General features: G+C 39.0%; 1 protein-coding gene across 4 annotated transcripts in view; it reads left to right on the forward strand.

Moving 5' to 3' along the window:
- HECW2 (HECT, C2 and WW domain containing E3 ubiquitin protein ligase 2) overlaps window positions 1-21,057 on the forward strand; it is a 357,715-nt gene that overhangs the window by 194,266 nt on the left and 142,392 nt on the right. For 3 of the 4 annotated variants that reach the window (XM_072741976.1, XM_072741975.1, XM_072741977.1), the window contains one exon: window positions 18,121-18,228. In XM_072741976.1, the coding sequence (XP_072598077.1) occupies window positions 18,121-18,228 (108 nt within the window). Of the gene's footprint in view, window positions 1-6,835; window positions 7,250-18,120; window positions 18,229-21,057 lie in introns of those variants that run through there. The other variant, XM_072741978.1, reaches the window with a different exon arrangement.

Consider the following 21,057-nt stretch of genomic DNA (forward strand, 5'->3'; position numbering starts at 1 on the left):
CTAGCTACTGCAGGGGTCACCAGGGAATAGAGTGACCTGAGCAGGAATTGTGAAACTATTTCTAGAATTGGACTTTATTACTGGCTCCAATGCAAGTCTCAGTAAAGGAGAGAATTATTATTCAGTTTACCAGGAAGCAGGAAAACTGTCAAATGAGATGTGTCACATGTACTTAGGATTATAAATTCAATGTACTGATACTTTATGCTTATTTTAACTGTTATCATTGCCAGATATCATGAAAATCTTTAGAGAGCTGATAAGGACCTCATACAAAGATGGCCAAAGCAGTTAAAAGACCTGCTTTTGAGAACTGCCTGCGACAATGGTTTCATGTCAGCAGAGACTCACAGGCTATTGACGGGAGGATGGAGTTCTTCACTGAGTCCTCAAATGTTAAAATATAAGGGTCTGTGTGAAATTTGAGAGACAGCATTTATAATAAATGAAATGTGCAGTTATATGTCTTGAAAGTAGTTTTTATTTTTATTTTTATTTTATTTATGATAGTCACAGAGAGACAGAGAGAGAGAGAGGCAGAGACACAGGCAGAAGGAGAAGCAGGCTCCATGCACCAGGAGCCCGACGTGGGACTCGATCCCGGGTCTCCAGGATCGCACCCTGGGCCAAAGGCAGGCGGTAAACCGCTGCTCCACCCAGGGATCCCTTGAAAGTAGTTTTTAAGGTAATTTCACTAAAAGTGTTATTCTAAGAGGTGGTACAAGTTAAAAAGAAAAACTGATAGATTCACAGAAACCTGTAGATTCATATGTTGCTGACAGATTCAGCTAATATAAGCAGTTAAGGATGTTCTTGGAGACATTCATCAATAAATTCTTTCTGGCTGCTAACCTTTGAGATGATATCACAAAAAGTCACTGTGTCTAATCCTGGGCTCACTGGACGGAGCAAGCATGGTTGAACCCTCTTGTCTGGAGCTGGTAATGCTACTCAGATTCCCTGTGATCATTCCATTCCATCATAGACACCGATCTTTTGTAAAATAGAATACAAATAAGCTTAGAAAAAAAGAAATGAAAACAAGATCTACAAAAGTCCACATTTTCATTATTATTATTATTATTATTATTATTATTGAACAGATTTAGAATTACTCTGGCAAATTTCTGTAAATGTTTCTAAAGGCTCATGTTCAATTTCTGTCCTTATCTCAGATCATCAGCAGTAAGTTCATGTGCTGGTCCATATATTTTGAGAAGTACTGTTCTAGACTTATATACAAATGAAAGCTTTTTTCTTCATGTTTGCATCCCTTTCTGTCGTAATTTTTCCTGCGCTTGCTTGTCTTCCTATTTTACTCACTTTTTTTCTTCTTTTAAAATGAATGGAACATAATCATGAGAATTGTTAGGGTAGGAGACTCTGCAGAGATACAAAGATGCATGTCTATTTTTTATCTTCTAATAAAATTTGCAAATTCAAATGTGACATTCACACTTTCACATACGTTAATGTATGGTCTAATTAGGTTTTGAGACTGTAGACAAGTAAGTCTTAACCTGTAGTTCTAGTACCACCTATATCAGAATTACTGGGGTAATTGTTTAAAACGCAGACTTCTAAGACTCATCCTGTAACTACTGAACCAGAAATCCTGCTGTTTGCTCTATGGAGTCTGAATTTTAAACATAAGTCCCAGATGCTTCTAATATTTAACAATAAAATTTGAGAATTATTCTTTTAGGGTTTGGAAATCTATGTGATTATTTGTTTCTACTTCGTGTACTACGGTGGTAAATCATAAATCCTGAAAATGTTCCCTGTGTGAATATAGTGCAGTCTCTACATAGGTGCTTTTAGCAGAGAATCTCCAGGGTATATTAGAGAGTTCATTGCTCTCTCAGTCATATGCATAATTGGAAAAAGGTAATATTCTCATTTTACAAATGAAAACAACACACAAATACATATAAAATAATTTTATATCCTTCTTTATTGGCTTCATTTTATTTTCAGAGTTTTACATGCCTAAAATCTATTCTTCAATTCACCCTGCTTTACAACATAATTTTATTTGGAATAACAAATGGCATAGCTGCAGAACCTATTAGCCATATATTAAACAGTTGTTATGAGTTGAATGAGTAAAGTGGGATTATACACAGACTGCCTTAATATTTTGTTAATCGTACATTAACATAGGATTGATACACCATCAGGAAGTAAAAATTCATCAGCAAGTACAAATAACATTCTTATATATTCATACAAAATTTACCCATAAGGAGAAATATATCCTTCATGTTTCCAGATACAAGTCAGTCAAATAAAGGAAACCTGCTATAGCTGGTTCTTTAATTCTATTGTGGAAATTACTGAAAGGAAAAAAAGCACATTTATTCTTATTTGTGCATGCCCCTCTGTGTTTGGCACATTACCACAGCCTATAGGTATGGGTCTATTAGAAAAATGAGAGTAATTTATTCTTATTGATGAAAGCTGTGGATCACAATCGTGATATTTTGGCTTGAGTGGATATAGATCAAAGGATTTTCTTATCCACCTAAGATGAGAAAATCAGTCTTTTGAGGATATTACTATCTTCCAAAGCATAATGATAAGTTTCCAGATTAAACTACAGAATCCTAAGAAAATATGCCCATACTTACTCTTCTTAAACTCAGAATTCTTCAGAAATGTTGCTGTTGTGAAATTATGCAGGCTTCTGGAAAATCTTCCTCTGCACCTTTTTAGCCTTGCCAGTGTGTGCTCAGGATCCAGTCACCAGACCTCCCGGAGTTCCCTTTCCTTATCTTAGGGATAATAGCACCTCTCAGAATTGCTGTGAGAATCCTATCAGTTAATGATTCTAAAATATCAGGCGTAGTTCTTGTCACTTGGTGACCAGTAGTTATTCTGGGGGGAAGTTGTACAATAGTGAGAAATGTGTGGCTAAGCTTTGATGTCATGCAGACCCTAGATTTGAAATTCAGCTACTTTTTTTGCCCTGTGATTTAGCTGTGTGCTAGCAAGTTATTCAGTCTCTCCATCCCCTAGTTTTTTTATTTGTGAAATGGGGATCGTAATGACCAGCCAGAAGGGGACTCTGAGGATTGAATGAGGGAGTGCGTATACACTCTCATCGTGCCTGGGATGTGTAAGTTCATAATAGGTAACAGATAATAGCCTTTACTATTTTTATTTACTTTGGACTTACTTTGGATAATAGGATTTATTATTTTTATTTACTTTGATTCCCTACCAGTTTCTATGCTAAAATTTAAAAGCCATGTGTTTCATGCACATGTATCAGCTGATTTTTATTTGAGCGTCTACCCCTGATCTTTTAGCAGTTGTCTCATTTTTGAACGGGTTTTCAAAATGTTTTCTGATTTATACACAGACCAGTGTGTATTTCCATTGGAGGATTTGGGGAATCTGAAAGCAAAGCGAAGAGGAGACAGCATTCATCTGGCTGTTGAATGAACACAATGTTAGAAGAAAAAGCCTCCAGTAAAAGTTGTAGCAGACAGGCACACACTTACTGCAGGGCTTAAATAATGCATAGCAGTGATGTCAGTCTTGGAGGCATGCAAAATGCATGAACAAAAAGGAAATTCAAATCAGCTTTTCAGGAAAAAGGTCGTTCCTTCCTGATGTGCTAACCTTGATTCTGTTTTGTGTTTTTCATGCCAGCATAAAGACAGATGGAAGAGACACCGCTAAATTTTTCCACTGCCAATTCGTATCGTCATCTAAGAATTGTGTCTTTGCTCTTCTCTGCTTTACTCTTTGTTGGCGGGGGCTGGGGTGGGGTGCAGTGGGGTGGTGGTGGGCTTTTTCGTTCTTTTTTTATTTTAATTTTTTTGTTTAAGTATAGTTGATACACAACGTCATATTAGTTTTAGGTGTGCACCACAGTGATTCAACTTCCCTATATATTGTGCTATGCTCCCTGCAAGTGATCACAGTACTATTACGGCATCGTTGACCATATTCCCTGTGCTGTGCCTTTTATTCCCATGACTTATTCATTCTGTGAGCTTTTGGGAATAAGCTACTTTAGTTAAGTGATGTCTTTAATTTTCTGTGATTAATCCCTTCAACATCCACAAAGCACTGATTCGCCCACAGGCATCCTGCTAGATCAATAAATTTGAATGTTGACCATTGTGAAACCAATTGGCTTTCAGAAGGAGATCTTCTGGAGAAGAGATGAAGGGACAGTTTCCGTACCCTTATTCTTAAACTTTCCTTTCTCTCCCTGAACACTGATGCTTAAAATTTCTAGTCTTTCCTCCTTCCCTGGCCTCATCTCTCCCTTACCTTCGTGCTCTAGTCACACTGGCCTTCCCTTAGTCCTTGAAAGTGCCCTACTGCATCCTACCGTAGGGTCCCTGCACAGCTCTTCTATCTTCAGAGGTTTAGTTCCCAAATTAATTCCTTGAGGGAGATTTCTCTTATTCTCTGTCCTGGGTCATGTCAGCAACTCACCCATTCCATTAAGACCTTCTCTTTTTGCTTTGTAGCATGTATCATAATAGCAACCAAAGAATTCATTTTGTATTTGTTATTTAGTGTTTCTCCCTCCTCTGAAATAGAAGCTCTGCCAAAAAACATGCACAAAAAACCCCCACAAAAAACAGGGGCTATGTTTGTCTTATTCAGAGGTATCTCCCAATGCTTGGTACCATATGTTATCATAGTGAGTGAAAATGCTAAGATGTTATATGGGTACAAATTTGGAACTGATGTGCTTCCCATTTTATTTGTTGCTGTTGGTTTTTGAAGTCTTTATTCATACAGGGATGTGGTTTGGAGAAAGGAATAACATATATAAATCTTGAGGCCTGACACTATATGCTTTTCTGGCTGAACCTTCTCAATGCAGTAGTCCACTGTGATTGAAGAGACATTGGCTGAACTACCTGTGTTTAAGAAATACCATCTCGGGACCCCTGGGTGGCTCAGTGGTTGAGCATCTGCCTTCGGCTCAGAGTGTTATCCTAGGGTCTTGGGATTGAGTCCTGCATCAGGCTCCCTAAGAGGAGCCTGCTTCTCCATCTGCTTATGTCTCTGCCTCTCTCTCTGTGTTTCTCATGAATAAATAAATAAAATCTTAAAAAAAATACCATCTCTGTGAAAAGGTACATGTATGTGATGTTTTAAGTTTGAGCTCTAGCATCATCTACTCTCTCTTGATCAACTTTGTAAATTTCTTGATCAACCTGGAAATCTAGTGCCCTTATGAAAATGGCTTGTACTGTGGGGACATAGATTTCTCTTACCTGGGATAATAGCCTGTTTGGATGACCAGAACCTACAAATGTTAGAATATTTGGAAGATAAAGAATCATGGCTTGGAGATCCAGACTGGTGGGAGCATCGGGTGAGCTTCTTTCCAGTCCCATCAAGAATTTGTGGGTCCATAACTAGGAAGTGAGCAAGGATTCAAGATTATACACTTTTGCCTGTTGACGAAAACAGAGAGGCTGGCATTGTTGAGAAGTCTGTCATTCATAGGCTGTAGACACCTTTGATGCCATTAAGAAGAAATGAACTTATCCTTTCTAAATTTCTTTTTCCTAACCCCCTTTTGGCGACTAAGTCGAGTTAGTGAGGTGATTGCCATTTTCCAGAGTGTTATCTGAGAAAGGTAGTATTGTGAAAGAGCTTGGGCTTGGGTGCCATTCAGATCCGACCCTTAAATCCTGTTTGTTATCACTTCCTCCCTGTGAGCCTCAGCTTCCCCATCTGTAACAGAGGCCTGATAACATGATGAACCTCAGCCTTAGAGCACAGTGCCATTCATCAGACTATTTTTAAGGCATCTATGATATGTCCTTGGTACATGGTAGGCCTTCTGTACGTGTTTGTTCTTATTGCTGTTTGCTAGCACACACCCAAGAATCCACAGTGGTTTGTTCTAACACTGGACAGAGTTTACATGTCAGAAGAGGCCTGGTAGTGATTCTGGAGTGCCAGGCTTTGCTGTGTCCACATAGTCTATTGTAGAACCAGCCCCGAGCTTTATGGCCCCTTGAAGCTTTATGGCCTATTATGTCTGGGTTAAGGAAACAGTAGAGAGAAAATTATATTCAGTAAATATATCACAGACCTTAAATCCGGTCTGTGTCATTTTACAGCAAGATATGTGACAAATGAGGATATTTTGTCTTGCTTTCCTGGAAGTTTGCTGGAAAGATATGGTCCTGCAGCCTTGGAATGCATTGATCCATTCAAGCAGCACTTAATAATTGCAACCCCCACCCTGCGTGGGCCAGCTTCAGGAGGCCCCTTTTCCATTAAAGAACAATGCATCTCATCTGGAAATTCTTCACTACAACCTCTTCCTTGGATAAGACAAGAACTAGATTGAGAAGACAGCTAGATTGATGTTTTGCATACATTTTTGCATTAAAAATCACGTCTGAGGATAACCTCAGGGTTGATAACCACAGTTTTGGGTTTTCCTGAAAACTAGCTGATGTTTCAAAAAGCTTTAGTCTATCTTTACAGTTTGGAATCACAAATCCACAGAGCTGACTCTGGATTAGTTAGAATGCTGTAAGCCCTTTTCAGTACCTAAATGAATGCTATGTCTGATTAATCATAGCAGTAAATTAGAGTTTCCAGATAATGACCACTCTATTCTTAGTAAATCAGTTAGAAAACTCCCCTATGATAACAGTTTGTTGACATCAGCTCACTCTGTATGAATGTGTGTGTGTGTGTGTGTGTGTGTGTGTGTGTGTACACATAACTCATTCTTTGGAATTTTCCCAATGGAAAAGCAAAGGAAGGAAGCCGAGGGGAGGATGGGGCAATTGCATCCTGTACCCTTTACAGGGTGTGGCCACAACGGCCTCAGCCTGAGGGACGCTCATAGGTTGTGTTGTTTTCATTTAGGATGCCTGAACAGTGGTAAGTCTTGAGGAAAAGTGGGAGTGGCTCTCAATGTTTTCTTAGCTGGACAGGAGTCTGCTGGTAGAGGTCTGCTCAAATCCTGCTTAGGATTTCATTTCTAGAACTTTGGGAAAGAGGAAGGAGAAGCAGGATCATCAGTAGGGTGGACCCACAGAGCTCTCAAAGCCACGTTAGGACTCCAGAACTACCTGACTTCAGTGCTGGCCACTTCTATGAATGAAATTGCCAAGTGGGTGGGCCAGGTACATGATTTTTAAGGAGAATGGAACATGCTTCTTCTTCCTGCTTCCTAAATCTGATTTGAAATGACATGGATTCAATCCTGGCAAAGGCAGAGAGAACCCCTTTGGGACTCTACGAGGTAAGATGTTAGAAAGTTCTGTGAAATGAGTTCTACGCTCTCTCACCTGATTTCTTATTAACAACCTATGTGGTGTGCTTATCACATTTAATCATTTGACAACTCGATATCCATCAGTGCTAGGATTAAAGCATTTAAAACTTTTGTACACGGGGCCCCTGGGTGGCTCGGTCAGTTAAGTGGCTGCCTTCTGCCTTTGGCTCAGGTCATGATCTCAGGGTCCTGGGATGGAGCCCTGCGTCAGGCTCCCCGCTGAGTGGGAAGTCTGCTTCTCCCTCTCCCTCTGCTCCTCCCCCCCACTCGTGTTCTCTTTTGCTCTCCCTTGCTCTGTTTTCTCTCTGTCAAATAAATAAATTTCAAAAAATCTTTTAAAAATTTAAAACTTTTACAAATATGTGGACCTTTTGCTGAATTTCTAGAGTCCCAGTGATTTCAAATGAATTACTTTACAGTGATGTTAAGTACAGGTTCTACCTATAATAATGTTCTTTAAAATGTCATTTGAATCTAAATAGATTTTTTTTAAAAGATTTTATTTATTTATTCATAGAGACACAGTGAGAGAGGGGGGCAGAGGCACAGGCAGAGGGAGAAGCAGGCTCCATGCAGGGAGCCCAACGTGGGACTTGATCCAGGGTCCCCAGGATCAAACCCCGGGCTGCAGGCGGCGCTAAACCGCTGCGCCACCGGGGCTGCCCCTAAATAGATTTTATGACATGTTATCTGCCTCTGGATAATATATTTTTTTGGCAGATTTTAAAGCTCTTCTCTCATGAATGAGATGTTAAAGCAGATTTATTTGTAATGTAATATTTATATGGACAAGTATTCATAGACATTCACATTTTAGAAACTGTTGATTTAACAGTGATCTTACAACAAAACTTTCATCTGAGAATAAAATCATGTTTTTGTTAAGATTTTCTTGTGGCAATCATAGTCAACTGAACCAGCTTCCTATAGACCTTTGAAATCTGTTAATTGTTTGAAAGATAGGATGAATCCAGGGCAAAATTTCAGTTCTATCCTAATCCTTTTTCAGTGAAAAATTATGCTTGTTGACTACAAAATGTCAATCAGTGGTACTCAAGGTGGGTGGGGATGCTATTTTTTATTGTCTTAAATATAAAGCATGCAACTGACATTTAGTTCCCGAGCGCCAAGGAAGCTACTGTTGCTACAGTGTATTGGACAGACCCAGTAGTGCCCTCATTTAGAAACATAGAAAAATGCTTAGTTTAATGAAAAGAAAGTTGATGGCTTAATAAGGATTCAGGTGAGCCATCTAATCTCTGGAAAGTGCTTCATCTTCTGAGCAAGCCATTATGAGGAGGGATCCATGGAGAATAGACACATGTGCAAAATTATTCTTTAAGGATTAGTAGCAATGAATGTTCCAGAAAGATTGTTCTCACATACTTCCAACTAATATTTTCAGACTGAGTTTGGATTAGCTCCAAAACGTATTTGGTTCACTTCAATAAGGGTAACCTCCTTCTTTAAATCAAGTTAGGCATTATAGCTCTTGATCCTTATTATATGAGCTAAGATTAAAGGTGTGATTTACCCATAACTGAAGGATGCTTTTGTGCTGAACTTCTTATTTTATAGATATAATGGTTTTACATGTCTCAGAATCTGCAGCTATTAGGTTCATGTAAAAGTAACATCCTGAAGATTCTAGAGGTTGCTTTTAAACTTCACTTAGTATTAAAAGGGATTATCTTTGAGCGAGAGCTTAGTGTATGTATGGTATTAAAGAAAATCATTAGAGGAAAGAAAGGAGGGATATATAATCAAAACCTCATTGTCATTCCTTGCAACTTTTTAACACACATAGTGCCACAACAGAGATTTCCAAGTCAAACACGATATTCACAATCCAAGTCTCATTGTGTAGGGAGATGAGGGCATCCCTGCCTGTTCTTTATTAAGCTGAGCTTAAAGCTCATTGACAGAATTTTAGGCTTTGAGTGACCTTCCACCCAAGAACTGTGCAGATTGATTTCCTCTGTGTGAGAGACCATGTTAGGTGTGTAATGGCAAAATGTACTCTCATTGTACGTGTGGACTGCACTTCTACTGTCTGCTCATTTGTCATTCAGATTAAGAAAGCAGTCACCAAAAACACGTAAATCAGCATGCTTTTGTTTTAATGTACATACATCTTTGAGAAATTAGGATAAAATTATTTATTTAAAGAAATTTTAAAAGGTAAAAACTAAGGAAATGAGGTTGAGGGTCTGCACTTTTGAATATTAAAAGAAAAACATAACTTTCTTAGAAAGAAGGAAGAAATGGATTTAAAAATTTCTAAACCCCACACATGTAGTTCCTAATATGTGCCAGGTTCAAATACTGTACCCATGTACTCCTCACAGATTTGTGAGCTAGGTGCCATTATCATTTTATAAATTAAAGAGATGGAAAAAAAATTAAAGAGATGGAGTCTATCCAGTTTTAAGATTTGCACAAGGTTATGGATCCAGTAGATGAGAGAGATGGAATTTAAATTTAGGCCTGCTGTTTCTCAAAATTCTGGGATCTTACCATCACCTAATAGCCGCAGTCTGGCAACATCATTATCAAGCGATGTATAACTCTCTTGATACCTGTAATAAAGGATTTGTACCTAAAAAATAAAAATAAAGCATATTTATGTTGGTGAACAGAAGGGCTATGTGGACTGAATGCCAGTGATACATTAATTATGTTGCATTAGGGGTTTTATTGAGTTACTAAGAGACGGAGAATCTGAGCTTTCTGTTTTGACTGATTAAGGTTGAGTGTGGGAAAGTTGGACTTTTGGGGAGTTGTTTGAATAGGGAGAGGGACAGGAAGAGCATGGTGGGCTTAAAGAGTGAAATTCAGGCTGGTGGTTGGACTTGGAGAGAGCTTAGAGGTGGATGAGTCACCTCGCAGGGTCGTTGGAGTGGAGAGTCTGGAATTGATTCACAGCCTTTTGCACTAAGGGTGGCTATTTATAGCTACCACAGCTCTGTCTGCACAAGAAAGATGCAGACGGGAGGAGAGGGTCACATTTAGGTTATGGCTTTAGTGCTTGGTGCTGGGTCTGGATGTGAAGCATCACGGGCCATCTTCTCTCCCACTTCTACAGTCCATTCTGCACCAGAAGGATTTTTCTTAAAAAAAACATGGATCATGTTACTTCCTTGATTTAAGTTTTCTGGTGACCTTCCATCATCCTCAGCCTCAGGAATCCAGACTTATCACAGTGGTCTAGATGGAAGGTGTGATATAGCATCAAGGACATGGTCTCTGGGTTCACTGTGCACATACTACTTTCAGGATCCTGGACAGATTTCCTAACTTCTCTGTACCTAAGTTCCCATCGTTTAGAATCTGACAGTGGTACCTACCTCAAAGAATTGTTAGAGTTGTCAAGGAATCAATAAAGACAAAGCAGTAGAACGGTGCCTGACATATAAGCCATCTCTGAACTGCTCTTTACTAGCTTGTATTCTGGGCCATGACTGAAACTCTTAGGAGGTATCTACCAAAACGAGTTCAAGTGTTGCCTCTCGCTAATCTGTTGGTGGTTTCCTCCCTTGTCAAAATGAGTGTTTAATTGTTAGGTTGGGATCAACTATGTTATATAGGAAGTTGCTTAACGGCACACCTGTCTCCACTGGATATATGTCTGGAGGTGTGGGTGTTCAGGAGGCTCCCTCAGAGGTGTGCCTAGGACTTGGCTTTAAGTCATCCAGTGTGGATCTAGTGAAAGATCTCCCATTTTCCAGGTTGGGCTTTACCACCCTGGTAGATGGCCTGCCATAGAGGATAACCATAAAACAACTCTCTCATGCTTTGGGGGTACATGGCCTTGAATCAACACAAGTGTGCTCTCCATCCTGCCAGTGCAGAATGTACATGCCTTTCAGTGCACACGTACTCCAAGGCCAGACCCTGCAGACTGGTCATCAGCTTCTCTGAGCTGCTGTTGCTTTTGTTTGTTCTTGTCCTGTGATGTGCTGTGCCTTTTTCTCCCATCTCTAGTGTATTTTAATCAGCAGATCTTTCTGGTATCTATAGGAAAATCGCTATTCAAGTAAGTACCAAGCCATAGTCATTAGTGGTGTGGTAGCAGGATCATAATCTCTAAAAACATCTGACACATTCTTTTTTTCAACTAGAGTGAGCTTCAGTGTTAGGAATTGGGCACCTAGGGGGACTAGGTTAAAACTAATGTCACGTTTGCAAATTCACGAGGAAAGTTATTAATAAATTCTCATAGGACTTAATAAAATTTATATTCTGTTTGGTGCAGTCATTGGTAGAGACTCCCCCTTCCCTTGCAATGTAGTTCAGATCCCAAAGTTGTTGTCAGAGTCTTCCTGTCACATTGCAGCAGGATTCCGTAACCTGCCCAGCACATACTTGTAGAAAATTTGCAAAAAACTTTACAAAATTGTTAAGAATAGCAAACAGTCCCTGTGAAATTGTGCTCTTTGCCCAGCTCTTTAATGAACATTTTGATTCAAATTGTAGTTTAGTATATTGCTCTCCAAATCCTAAATCCCAGGGCATCTAATTTTCAAGTATAGCCAGAATAAACCAGACTCCCGTATGATCCCATCTTAGGGCATAGTTATATTCAATTTGTATCCAAAAAGTAATTTAAAACAACTTAGATGTTTATGCCATTTGTGAGAAAATGTAGGGAGAGATTACTTTAACAAAAGAAAATTTGCAAGCATCATTTTTCATCTCTCTGGCATAATCTTCACATGGCATTTTTCTAAAAAAAAATCCTCATCTTTTTGTAACTCCCCTGAGTTGACTGATAGAAGAGTGGAGGCTCTGAGCATATATATTTTTGTTCCTGTTTTATCTCCAGAACTGTAATATTAACATAGATAGAGAAACATTTGCAAATTCAAATTTTGTTTGGATGTATTTGAGATGTCTGGTCATATCACCTATATATTCTTTTATTACCTTAAAAACCTATTCAGAGGACATTTCCTGGAATCAAAATCATGAACAGGAAAAAAATAATCTTTTAAAGATAATTTTCATAGTGATCTCTGCATATTAAATATTATGGGAAAGGAGTTCTAAAAAATTGAGTCTCTCTGCTTACATTGTTTTAGCTTTTGTGGCATTTTAGAGAATTCATTATTTAAATGACTCTTTACAATCATATTGTGGGTTAATATAATTAATCTTACTTTTCCAAGGATGAAAAAGATAACATCCTGGGGCCCAGGCAATGACAGTAACTTTTGCCCCTGAATTCGGCTCTAAATATGGCCACTTGTTTCCTGTTTCTGATGACCATTCATAGAACTAAAAAATGAGCTCCAGGTGGTAAAGCAGTATGTCTATGGAACAGCGAAGCAGAGGAATGCATAAGGCACCTTAATGATTGGCCTAAACGTGTAGATATCCAAAGGATATCTCCATTTGTGCCTCCCCAAGATACATCAAACCTGATAGATCCAGAGCCATATGAATTCCACACAGTTACAGGGAGTGCTAATTATTCCTCCTCTGCGCCTCTTTAACTGTATAAAGTACACACAGCCCAATCATGGCAATCTTGACATTGCATTGTACCTTATGTGTCAGTCTTCCCTACCACACTGTGGACTCCTGATGGCAGGAAATGGGTTTTCCTTATCTTCCATAGTAGGCAGGCAGTCATTTAATGCTTTTCAATGAATGAATGAGTGAATAAAGGAACAAGCTAACAAATGAGAGAGACAGTCGTCAGAGATGTACACAGTCCAAACCATTGCTGTGATTGCTCAGTATTCCTGGAAATAACCATAGAACAGAGTTTCCATGTGTGGTCTTTGTAGTAGTATCTCTATCACAATCAGCTCCTTGGAGTGTTTGCTAAAATTCAGATTCCTTTGTCCTAACTCAAACCTACTGAACCCAAGTCTCTGGAAGAGCAGCCCAGAATCTGCATTTTAAGGAAACCTTCAGGATATTCATAGTGAGCAATGGAGTTGGGCAATCATTGTTGTGGAGGATCAATTAGCTAAAGGGAAAAGTGGCCAATGATGATTTGTTTCCTAGTGAATGTGCAGGAGATGTTGGTAAGTTTGGTTATATAGAGATTTTGTTTAAGACCCCACATGTTCCTCCTAAAGATAATGTGGTTTTAATTAAGGAAAGGGGGCCCGTTTCTGACCTAATTAATTAGATCTGAGAAAATTCTCTGAGCCCCTATACTCTATAGTTACGAGAGTTGTATATGGTGTAATCTTCTATCTCTGTGCCTTTGTTTTCTGGGTCCAAACACTTCATTTGTTTTTTCCTTGGAGAAGCCGACTTAACAGAATTAATTCCAGTATTAATAACAGAATAAATTTAAATAGCCCTAAAGAGTCATTAAAAAAAAAAAAAACAATGCTAGATGAAATCCCTTCGCAAAAGTATCATGGATTGCTAAAATAGGCAAGAGTGAAGATTTTCAAAAGTTTTTTTGATCATGTTCCCATAATTTTCTTAAACAGATAGGCATAAAATTATATTGAAAGGATTTTAGGGCTTTTTTTTTGCATGTGTACTTTGCTTTTCTATTTAGAGAAAATGTACCACCAACTAGACTTGTAAGAGAACAAAGAAGACATATGAGACATGAGCGGACAAGCTTTATATAAATGCTACCAAACAAAATTAGATTTAAAGAAGGTACTTAGGTACATGAATTAAACATCTGCAGTGTTTCTTCTTTGTAATTATGTTCCAGCTTAAAAGTTACCCAAGTCTCTATAATATGTGCTCCTAGAAAATAGACTATTTCAATTGGAGAACAGACACTTTAGTCCTAGTAGGAAGAGAAATAAGAATGAGAATGGGAAAGGAAGCAAGAATGGTAATGGTCCAAGAGTAATGTCAGAACCAGGGAATGTGCCTCATGAAAGCTGACATGTTTTATAGGTTTAAAGGAAGAAACAAATCAAAGTGAGAGATGGTTACGTGTGGAGGGGATTGGGTCAGAGGCTCCACCATAACAGGGGTAGAACCCTGGGCAAGAAGGCCAAGAGTAAGTATGGATACAGAAAAGATGGTATTAGATTATATAATTAGATTTATAATTATGTCCCCATTCTACCTGTAGGGGATATAGAACCCTCTGTTTAGTATATATTTTATATTCAGTTATTTTTCTTACTTGGAATTGGGATTTTTAAAAAAGACCAAATCACCTAATATACATATTAAATGAGGGGAAAAGGAAAACTACTTCTACAATCTGGGAAAAATATTCTGTCCTTAGACATCCATGAAAAATAGATGTCAGCATAAAAACGGCTATCATGGAAAAGTTGTTCTGGGTCTAGACTAGAATTGACTCCAACCTAAACAAAGGTGTTAACCTACTTAAAGAGGAAAGATTTACTCTGAGGGACCAATTAAAATTGGTCTTGAAACAAAGAATAGGAATGAGTCACTCTAGTCGTTCTTTATGTGGTGTGACCAAGACTGGCCAGAGTTGTGCTAGTTAGCAGCATGGGAGCTGTAGTAGTGGTGGAGGTTGTGAGAATCATATCAAAAGAATTTATACTCTGTGCTCCTAAGCTGGCTTATTTATATGGATTTGATATTCTCAATTAAGGGTAGCTGCCACCCATTGCCAGAAGTGCTTGTCTCTGTCAGACATAATGAATTATCAGAAACATAAACTTACCAGAGAAAAATTTCAATCTAGAATAACCAGATTATTAATCAACTTGGGTATCTTCTATGTGACAGACACTGTGCTTGGTGGGAAATAAGATCTTCCTCATGGAGGTTTACAGGGTGGGTCTCTTGCTGTGGCATTTTAAAATTAGAACAGATCCATCAAACTTCTCCTGTGGGTTTGCTCATCCTAATTCTGACCCATTTCTCATTTTTATGGGACATTTGAATTCCACATGAGCCTGAATACTCATAGTACATTTTCAACACTTTGCTTCAACTAGTCTTTTTTTTTTCTTTAAATATCACAAATTTCACCAAATAGAGTTGTCTACATGACCTATGAGCCAATGAGGGGAATTAAAGTCAAAGATCTATCTATGGCTTATCCCAACCCACAGGAGCTGGTGGGTAAATTGAATACACAGATCTGTTTCTTGGTAAAGACTCTTGGAAACAAGCACCCATCACTCTTCTCCCTATTTTCTACTCGACACAGTGCAGTATTTCTACCTTGAAGTGGATGTGGCTGGCAAGGAAAGAGTTATTAGTAACCCTTCTTGGAACAAGAGACAGACACTGTCACTGGTTCTCAAAGTGCCTTTCCAGGAGGAATGTAAGGGATGTGTGGAGCCTCACACTCCCTTCCATCTGGTGCTCGGGTCACTTACAGTGATTCTCCTCATCCCATTACTACCTCCCATTCTATTTCTGCTCCTCAGTGGTCCTTCTTCCCAAGGTTATGTCAGAAGTGTACATTTTGTTTGGCTTACCTGATGCCTTTGAAGGAAGCAGAGGTAGGTAACACCAGAAGTACAAACCTCTTCTTACAGTGAGGTCACATTAACAAGTACAGTTTTATTACCACTGCTTTTTATCACCGTGTTCCTGGTGCTTACTCCTTAAATAAGATATAATGGTGCCTCATCTTTCCTGAGGCCTCAAGAGGAAACTCTCACAATATATTCAGAAAGTTTTCCATGTGTGTAGCCACATTTTTTAAAAAAAAAAGTATTTTGAATGGCTGGACACCTTCTACTTCTATGTCTTTATTCTGTTCCTTGCAGGGTCCAGCTTTTTCTGCCTTCCAGTGACCAATAGCCAAAAAGAAAAAAATTATGTACATTTATTTGCAAAAACATAAGAATCTCTCTCTCCAAGCAGCTCTGCCCACTAACCTGTCTTCTAGAAGGGGAGCAAGTCTTTTTGCAGTCTAGACAGAAGCAGTGATGCAGTCTTGGGGATTCTAGGCCAAGTCAGGCCTGAGGAGTCTAAATCACTGATCGCTTTTTAGGATGGTGGGTGTATATGTCAGGAATTGTGTTAAGCTGCAGGTAACAGAAACCAAGTAGGAATTTATTTTTGCCTAGGTAGCAAGAAGCCTGAAGGCAGGCGGTTCAGGGCTGAAGGATTTGTCATGGCTACTTCTGGCTTCTTGCTCTGCCATCCTTACTTTAGCATGTGGCACTCATCCAAGGAGAGGGGTAAGGAAAGAACAAAAAGGATTATTGAGTCTGCCCTTTTTGAATCAGTAAAATAATAGCTTTCCCAGAAGTCCTGCCCAGTAGACTTCCACTTACGTCTCACTGGCCATAGCGAGGCCACATGCCGTCCTTAGCTGCAAGGCATTCTGGAGAGGGAAGTATTTTTAACTGGAAGCATCGTTGCCCCGGATAAAATTGGGGCTCATTTGGCAAGGAGGAAGCTCAGTGGATGGGCAGTGATCAGGATCTGCCCTGAGGGGCCACAGGACACCGATCACAACCAGTTTTAGGCAACCGCCTTTTAGATAGTCAGCACTGCTGTTCTGTTTCTGTGGTGGAATGGAGTGGTTTGCCTGTGGTGTTTGTTTAGGAGAGGAGGTGAGGGCATGAGTGGGTCATACTTTTCCATTCTTACCGAGAACAGTGGCTCCTCCTTCCACAAAAAGAATTTTTGCCTTACAACCTGCTGACTGCCCATGGCAGGGAGGACCCATCCTCCCAGAGTTCTTTGGCTTGCGATGAAAATAGTGGGCTCCGAACACAACCACGGTCCGCAACCTCTCAGACCCGGCCTGTCTGATCTTTCCCTCTGGTCCACTTTCTATTTCTTTCATGCTCAGAAGCATGAAAAACAAAAGGGGAGTTTTTCTTCTCAGGATTATTCCCTCGAGCTTGCGGCCTTTTCTCCACCTCTCCTTTTTCTAGTGTCGCTCTTACTTCACCATGTTTTGTTTATCCCAGCGCTCAGTTAAAATGTGTCCTTCGTCTTTCCTCCTGCAAAAGGGATTTGGGGGGACAAATGAAGCACCTCTGACTTTAAGAGCCAGTGTCACTGTATACATTTTCGTGTACCTAAAAAACTCTGAATGGCCTTCTTTTTCATTTTATTTCCTATTCTAGGCCCTAGGACAGAGCTTCAGACTAAAGGGATGCGGGCAAATGATTAAATACGGATCCCTTCAGCCTCCGGGGAGGGGGGCCGAGCCTGGTGCCACCAGGCACCCCTGTCTGCCATTTTAAGTTATAAGTGTCTCCTTCATTTAGTCCCAGTGTGTCCTACAAATAGTACCATATTCTGTGTGCCAAGGGGTCCGAAAGCTTGGGAGATGCTGCCTTCAGGCCTAACCTTCAGGTCACTGTCCTTTCTATCCATACAAAAGCTTAACACTCTCTTCTTGTATTGTTCAAGATTTACTGCCTTTGACCTTTTGTAGAAAATTATCCTTGCAGACTTGATGGCTTGGTTGGTGTCCCCTGAACACCATTCCTGGCAAACCTGTACTCTGTCTGTCTCCACTCATAGCTTAATGTCCCCTTTTTTTTCATCCCATTTTGGGATTTGCTTTGCTCTTCCTTTGTTTTCTATATTGGATTTTACAGATGGGAGCGCACCCGGCCCCTTTCTTATGATGGATCAGTTCACCACTGATGCAGCAGCATTCGTATCCCTTTTTCTTTCCAGTTTTGTCTTTTGGTGACGTTGATTAACTGGGCCAAGCCCAGAAATGCCAACTTCCTTCAGGGTCCTCCCCAGTTCTCCTATGTCAGTGCAAGAGCAGAAATGCAGGGTAATAATCAGCTGGGGGCTAGTCACCTCTAACAGTGTTCATTAATATTTCTCCCCTTTACCTTTTCTTTCCTTTATTTTAGAACTTGCATTAGTCTTTGAGCTAGGGGAGGACATACAGGTTGCAATTAAACTGAAAAGTGTTTGTTTGGTTTTTCCAGATGAGAATTCTCCAGCCAACTTCTGGGATTCTAAGAACAGGGGTGTGACTGGAACTCAAAAAGGGCAAATTGTATGGAGAATTGAGCCTGGGCCCTATTTCATGGAACGTAAGTACCAAGCAAGAAATAGAAGTTTGTTACTGAACGTTCCATAAATATGTGGAAATCTAGGGAGTCTTTTCTAAATTTATTATGAAAGTTTTTGCCTCTGATTTACATATTTATGCCACGTGTCTTCAAACTTGGAAATAGGAAATGCTTGTTAGAGAATGTTCTCATATTTTGAAAAGTATGTAAACATATATGTGTATGTATATACGCAGGCACATTCCATATACCTTGTGAATGCATAGTATATAAAGCATGTTTGGCTATTTTAATACTTTACACGTTTTATGTGCCCTGGTATCTACATTTGTAATTAATATTTATTATATTAATTTCAGGGAGTAGAAAGAATAAGATTTCAGTTAATTTAAGAATTTTCTGGGCCTATAGAATTCTTTGCTATTATTTTTCCCAGCAGCAGTGACTCGTGCATTTGCATCCTGGTCTTTACAATTAGATGAGAGAGTCTGGGCATGGTGACGTAGAGGTCAATTTTAAGAATCAGAAATTGGCTGCAGATAACTCAGCCGTTACCCAGTTGACCTGATGTTGTATTTATTTGTAAATATAAATGCCTATACATAGTACATGGTTCACGGAAATATCTCATTCCTTTTTATTTAGGTGAAGGAGGGTATTTATGTTTGCCACTAATATTATTGAGAACATAGTATGTACATTTTTGTGGGATAGATGGAAGTGTGAATGGATACATATTTACTGGGCGGTTCAAATTAACTTTTTACATTTGGAGAATTCTTCATTAATGTGGAAAAATGGACTATTTAAAAATTTTCTGAGTTTAATTTTCATAAGAATTAAGTTTTCTGTGTTCAAGAGATTTAGTATAGGAAAGTGTGTGCATGAAGGATGGTACTTATTAAACTTTAAAATATCAAGTAAAGTTTGATGAAATGAGAACCTGCTATAAGCACGTTTTTATTGAAGTTTATAAATTTCTGTCATATAAAAAGTTATTTTCAAAGATTAATATCTGTTACTTTGAATTGTCATTAAAGACATCAGATCATTTCTTCCACATTCTTCCTGGTAAGTCAGCATTTCCTAACTTTGTCTAATCATCCTTCTCTCTCTCAGAAGGACTGTCTTTTTTTTTCATAGTTCACTAACTGGCTAGAGTCTCTTCTGAAATCTTTAAGGGAAAATGCTCATAATATATCAATAAGTGAGGGGGGGGGGAAGCAGATAGATATAACAATTCTAACTAATATGACACATAGGTTAAAGTCTGTAAGGAAATTTGCCAAAACGTGAACATGGGCTGCTTCCTAGGAGGTAAGATTTGGGTGATTTGTTTTTCTTGCTTATTTCTACTTTTCGTTACTCTTCCAACATTTGGCCCAGCTGGCACCGCCATCTTCTAATGAGAAAAATAAGTGATAAAAGAATGTGGGAGACAGTGGAATGGGTTGCTTTCATTCAATATAATTCCTCCTTTGAAAGGATCCCAGGGTTTAAGAGGCTGACGTAGCTGGGGAATATTGCCAACTGAACTTCAAGGGGAAAAGGCAAAACAACCTTCCTGTTCTCTCCCGAATGCCAGACTGCTAGGAATGGTGGCCTCTAGATAGTGTGTAGATTCCAGTTGGGGGGCCCATTTGAACAACCTGGGAAGAAGTCAGTATCACATACTGTGTGACCAAACCCCATTTACAGAGTATCCCATTTGCTGCAATTGATTTTACTTCTCCTCCCAAAAGCTTTTGAGATTTACAATGTTCTGGCTGATCACAGTATGCTAATATCTCCGTCTGGATGAATGTTTTTCTTTATACCTCGTTCTAGTATTTAATAGAAATAAGCTTGACATTGAAGCTAGGAATTGGAAATGAAGAAAAGAGTAGGGTTTTGTCATTGTTTTATTTTCTCCTCTGAATTCCACCTTAATTCTACACACACAAAATTGGAAATATTGTGTATCATGAATGTAAAACTCAAAATATGCAGTAATGTATTTTTGTAAGGGCTTGAGAAAAGTCGTGTGTATTGAAATCCAAGGCAGTGAATGAGAATTAGGGAAAGATTTGGCTCCAGTATGAAGTTTATCTTAATTAATCAGAACAACGTCTCTTCCAGCACACATGCCTATCCTTTCAATGTAAAAACCTCCTGTGGTATTTATATGAGTGCTTCATAGTGTGGTCTGTGTCTTTTAGACATCATTTTTTTTTTTTTTTTTTTTTTTTTTTTTTTTTTTTTTTTTTTTTTTTTTTTTTTTTACCACGTATCTGGCTAGAGCAGACCTAGGGGGACTTCCCAGTATAATGAAGTTTTGCTTGAATCTCTGGAGCTGATGGCATGGGACTTATAAAAAATTGGTGGGGAGGGGTTAGACAGCTTCTATATTTTCAGCCTCTGATCTTGAAAACTCATGACTTATAAAAACTTTTGCTTTCATCTTTAGAAAGAAAATTTATCTTTAGCTCATCAGAAGTTCAGGAAAAATAAAATTCTCTGAACATTGACCTAAGTTCATGGGCAAACCTTGATTTGAGCACTGTCTAAGCTATTTCTGAATGTAAAGATGGCTTTAGTTTGTCTAGATAAAGCCCCGGAGGAGGCAGGCAGCCCAGACTTATATTATTACAGGGCCTACTTAAATGAATTTGAAGGACAAAGATGGTTTAATTTTGGGCAGATGACCTTCCTAGGCACTGGACAGAAGGATCAGCTTCCTCTGCACCTACTTGTCATAAGACTGTCAACTGTCAAATAGTCCTCAGACGAGCTTATGGTTGCAGAAACTGAATGGGTCATCTTTGAGGGTGTATCTTGAGTTTGGAAATAAAAGAGGTTTCAAAGTTGTCT

Source organism: Vulpes vulpes, chromosome 16, assembly GCF_048418805.1.
Source record: "Vulpes vulpes isolate BD-2025 chromosome 16, VulVul3, whole genome shotgun sequence".
NCBI lineage: Eukaryota > Metazoa > Chordata > Mammalia > Carnivora > Canidae > Vulpes > Vulpes vulpes.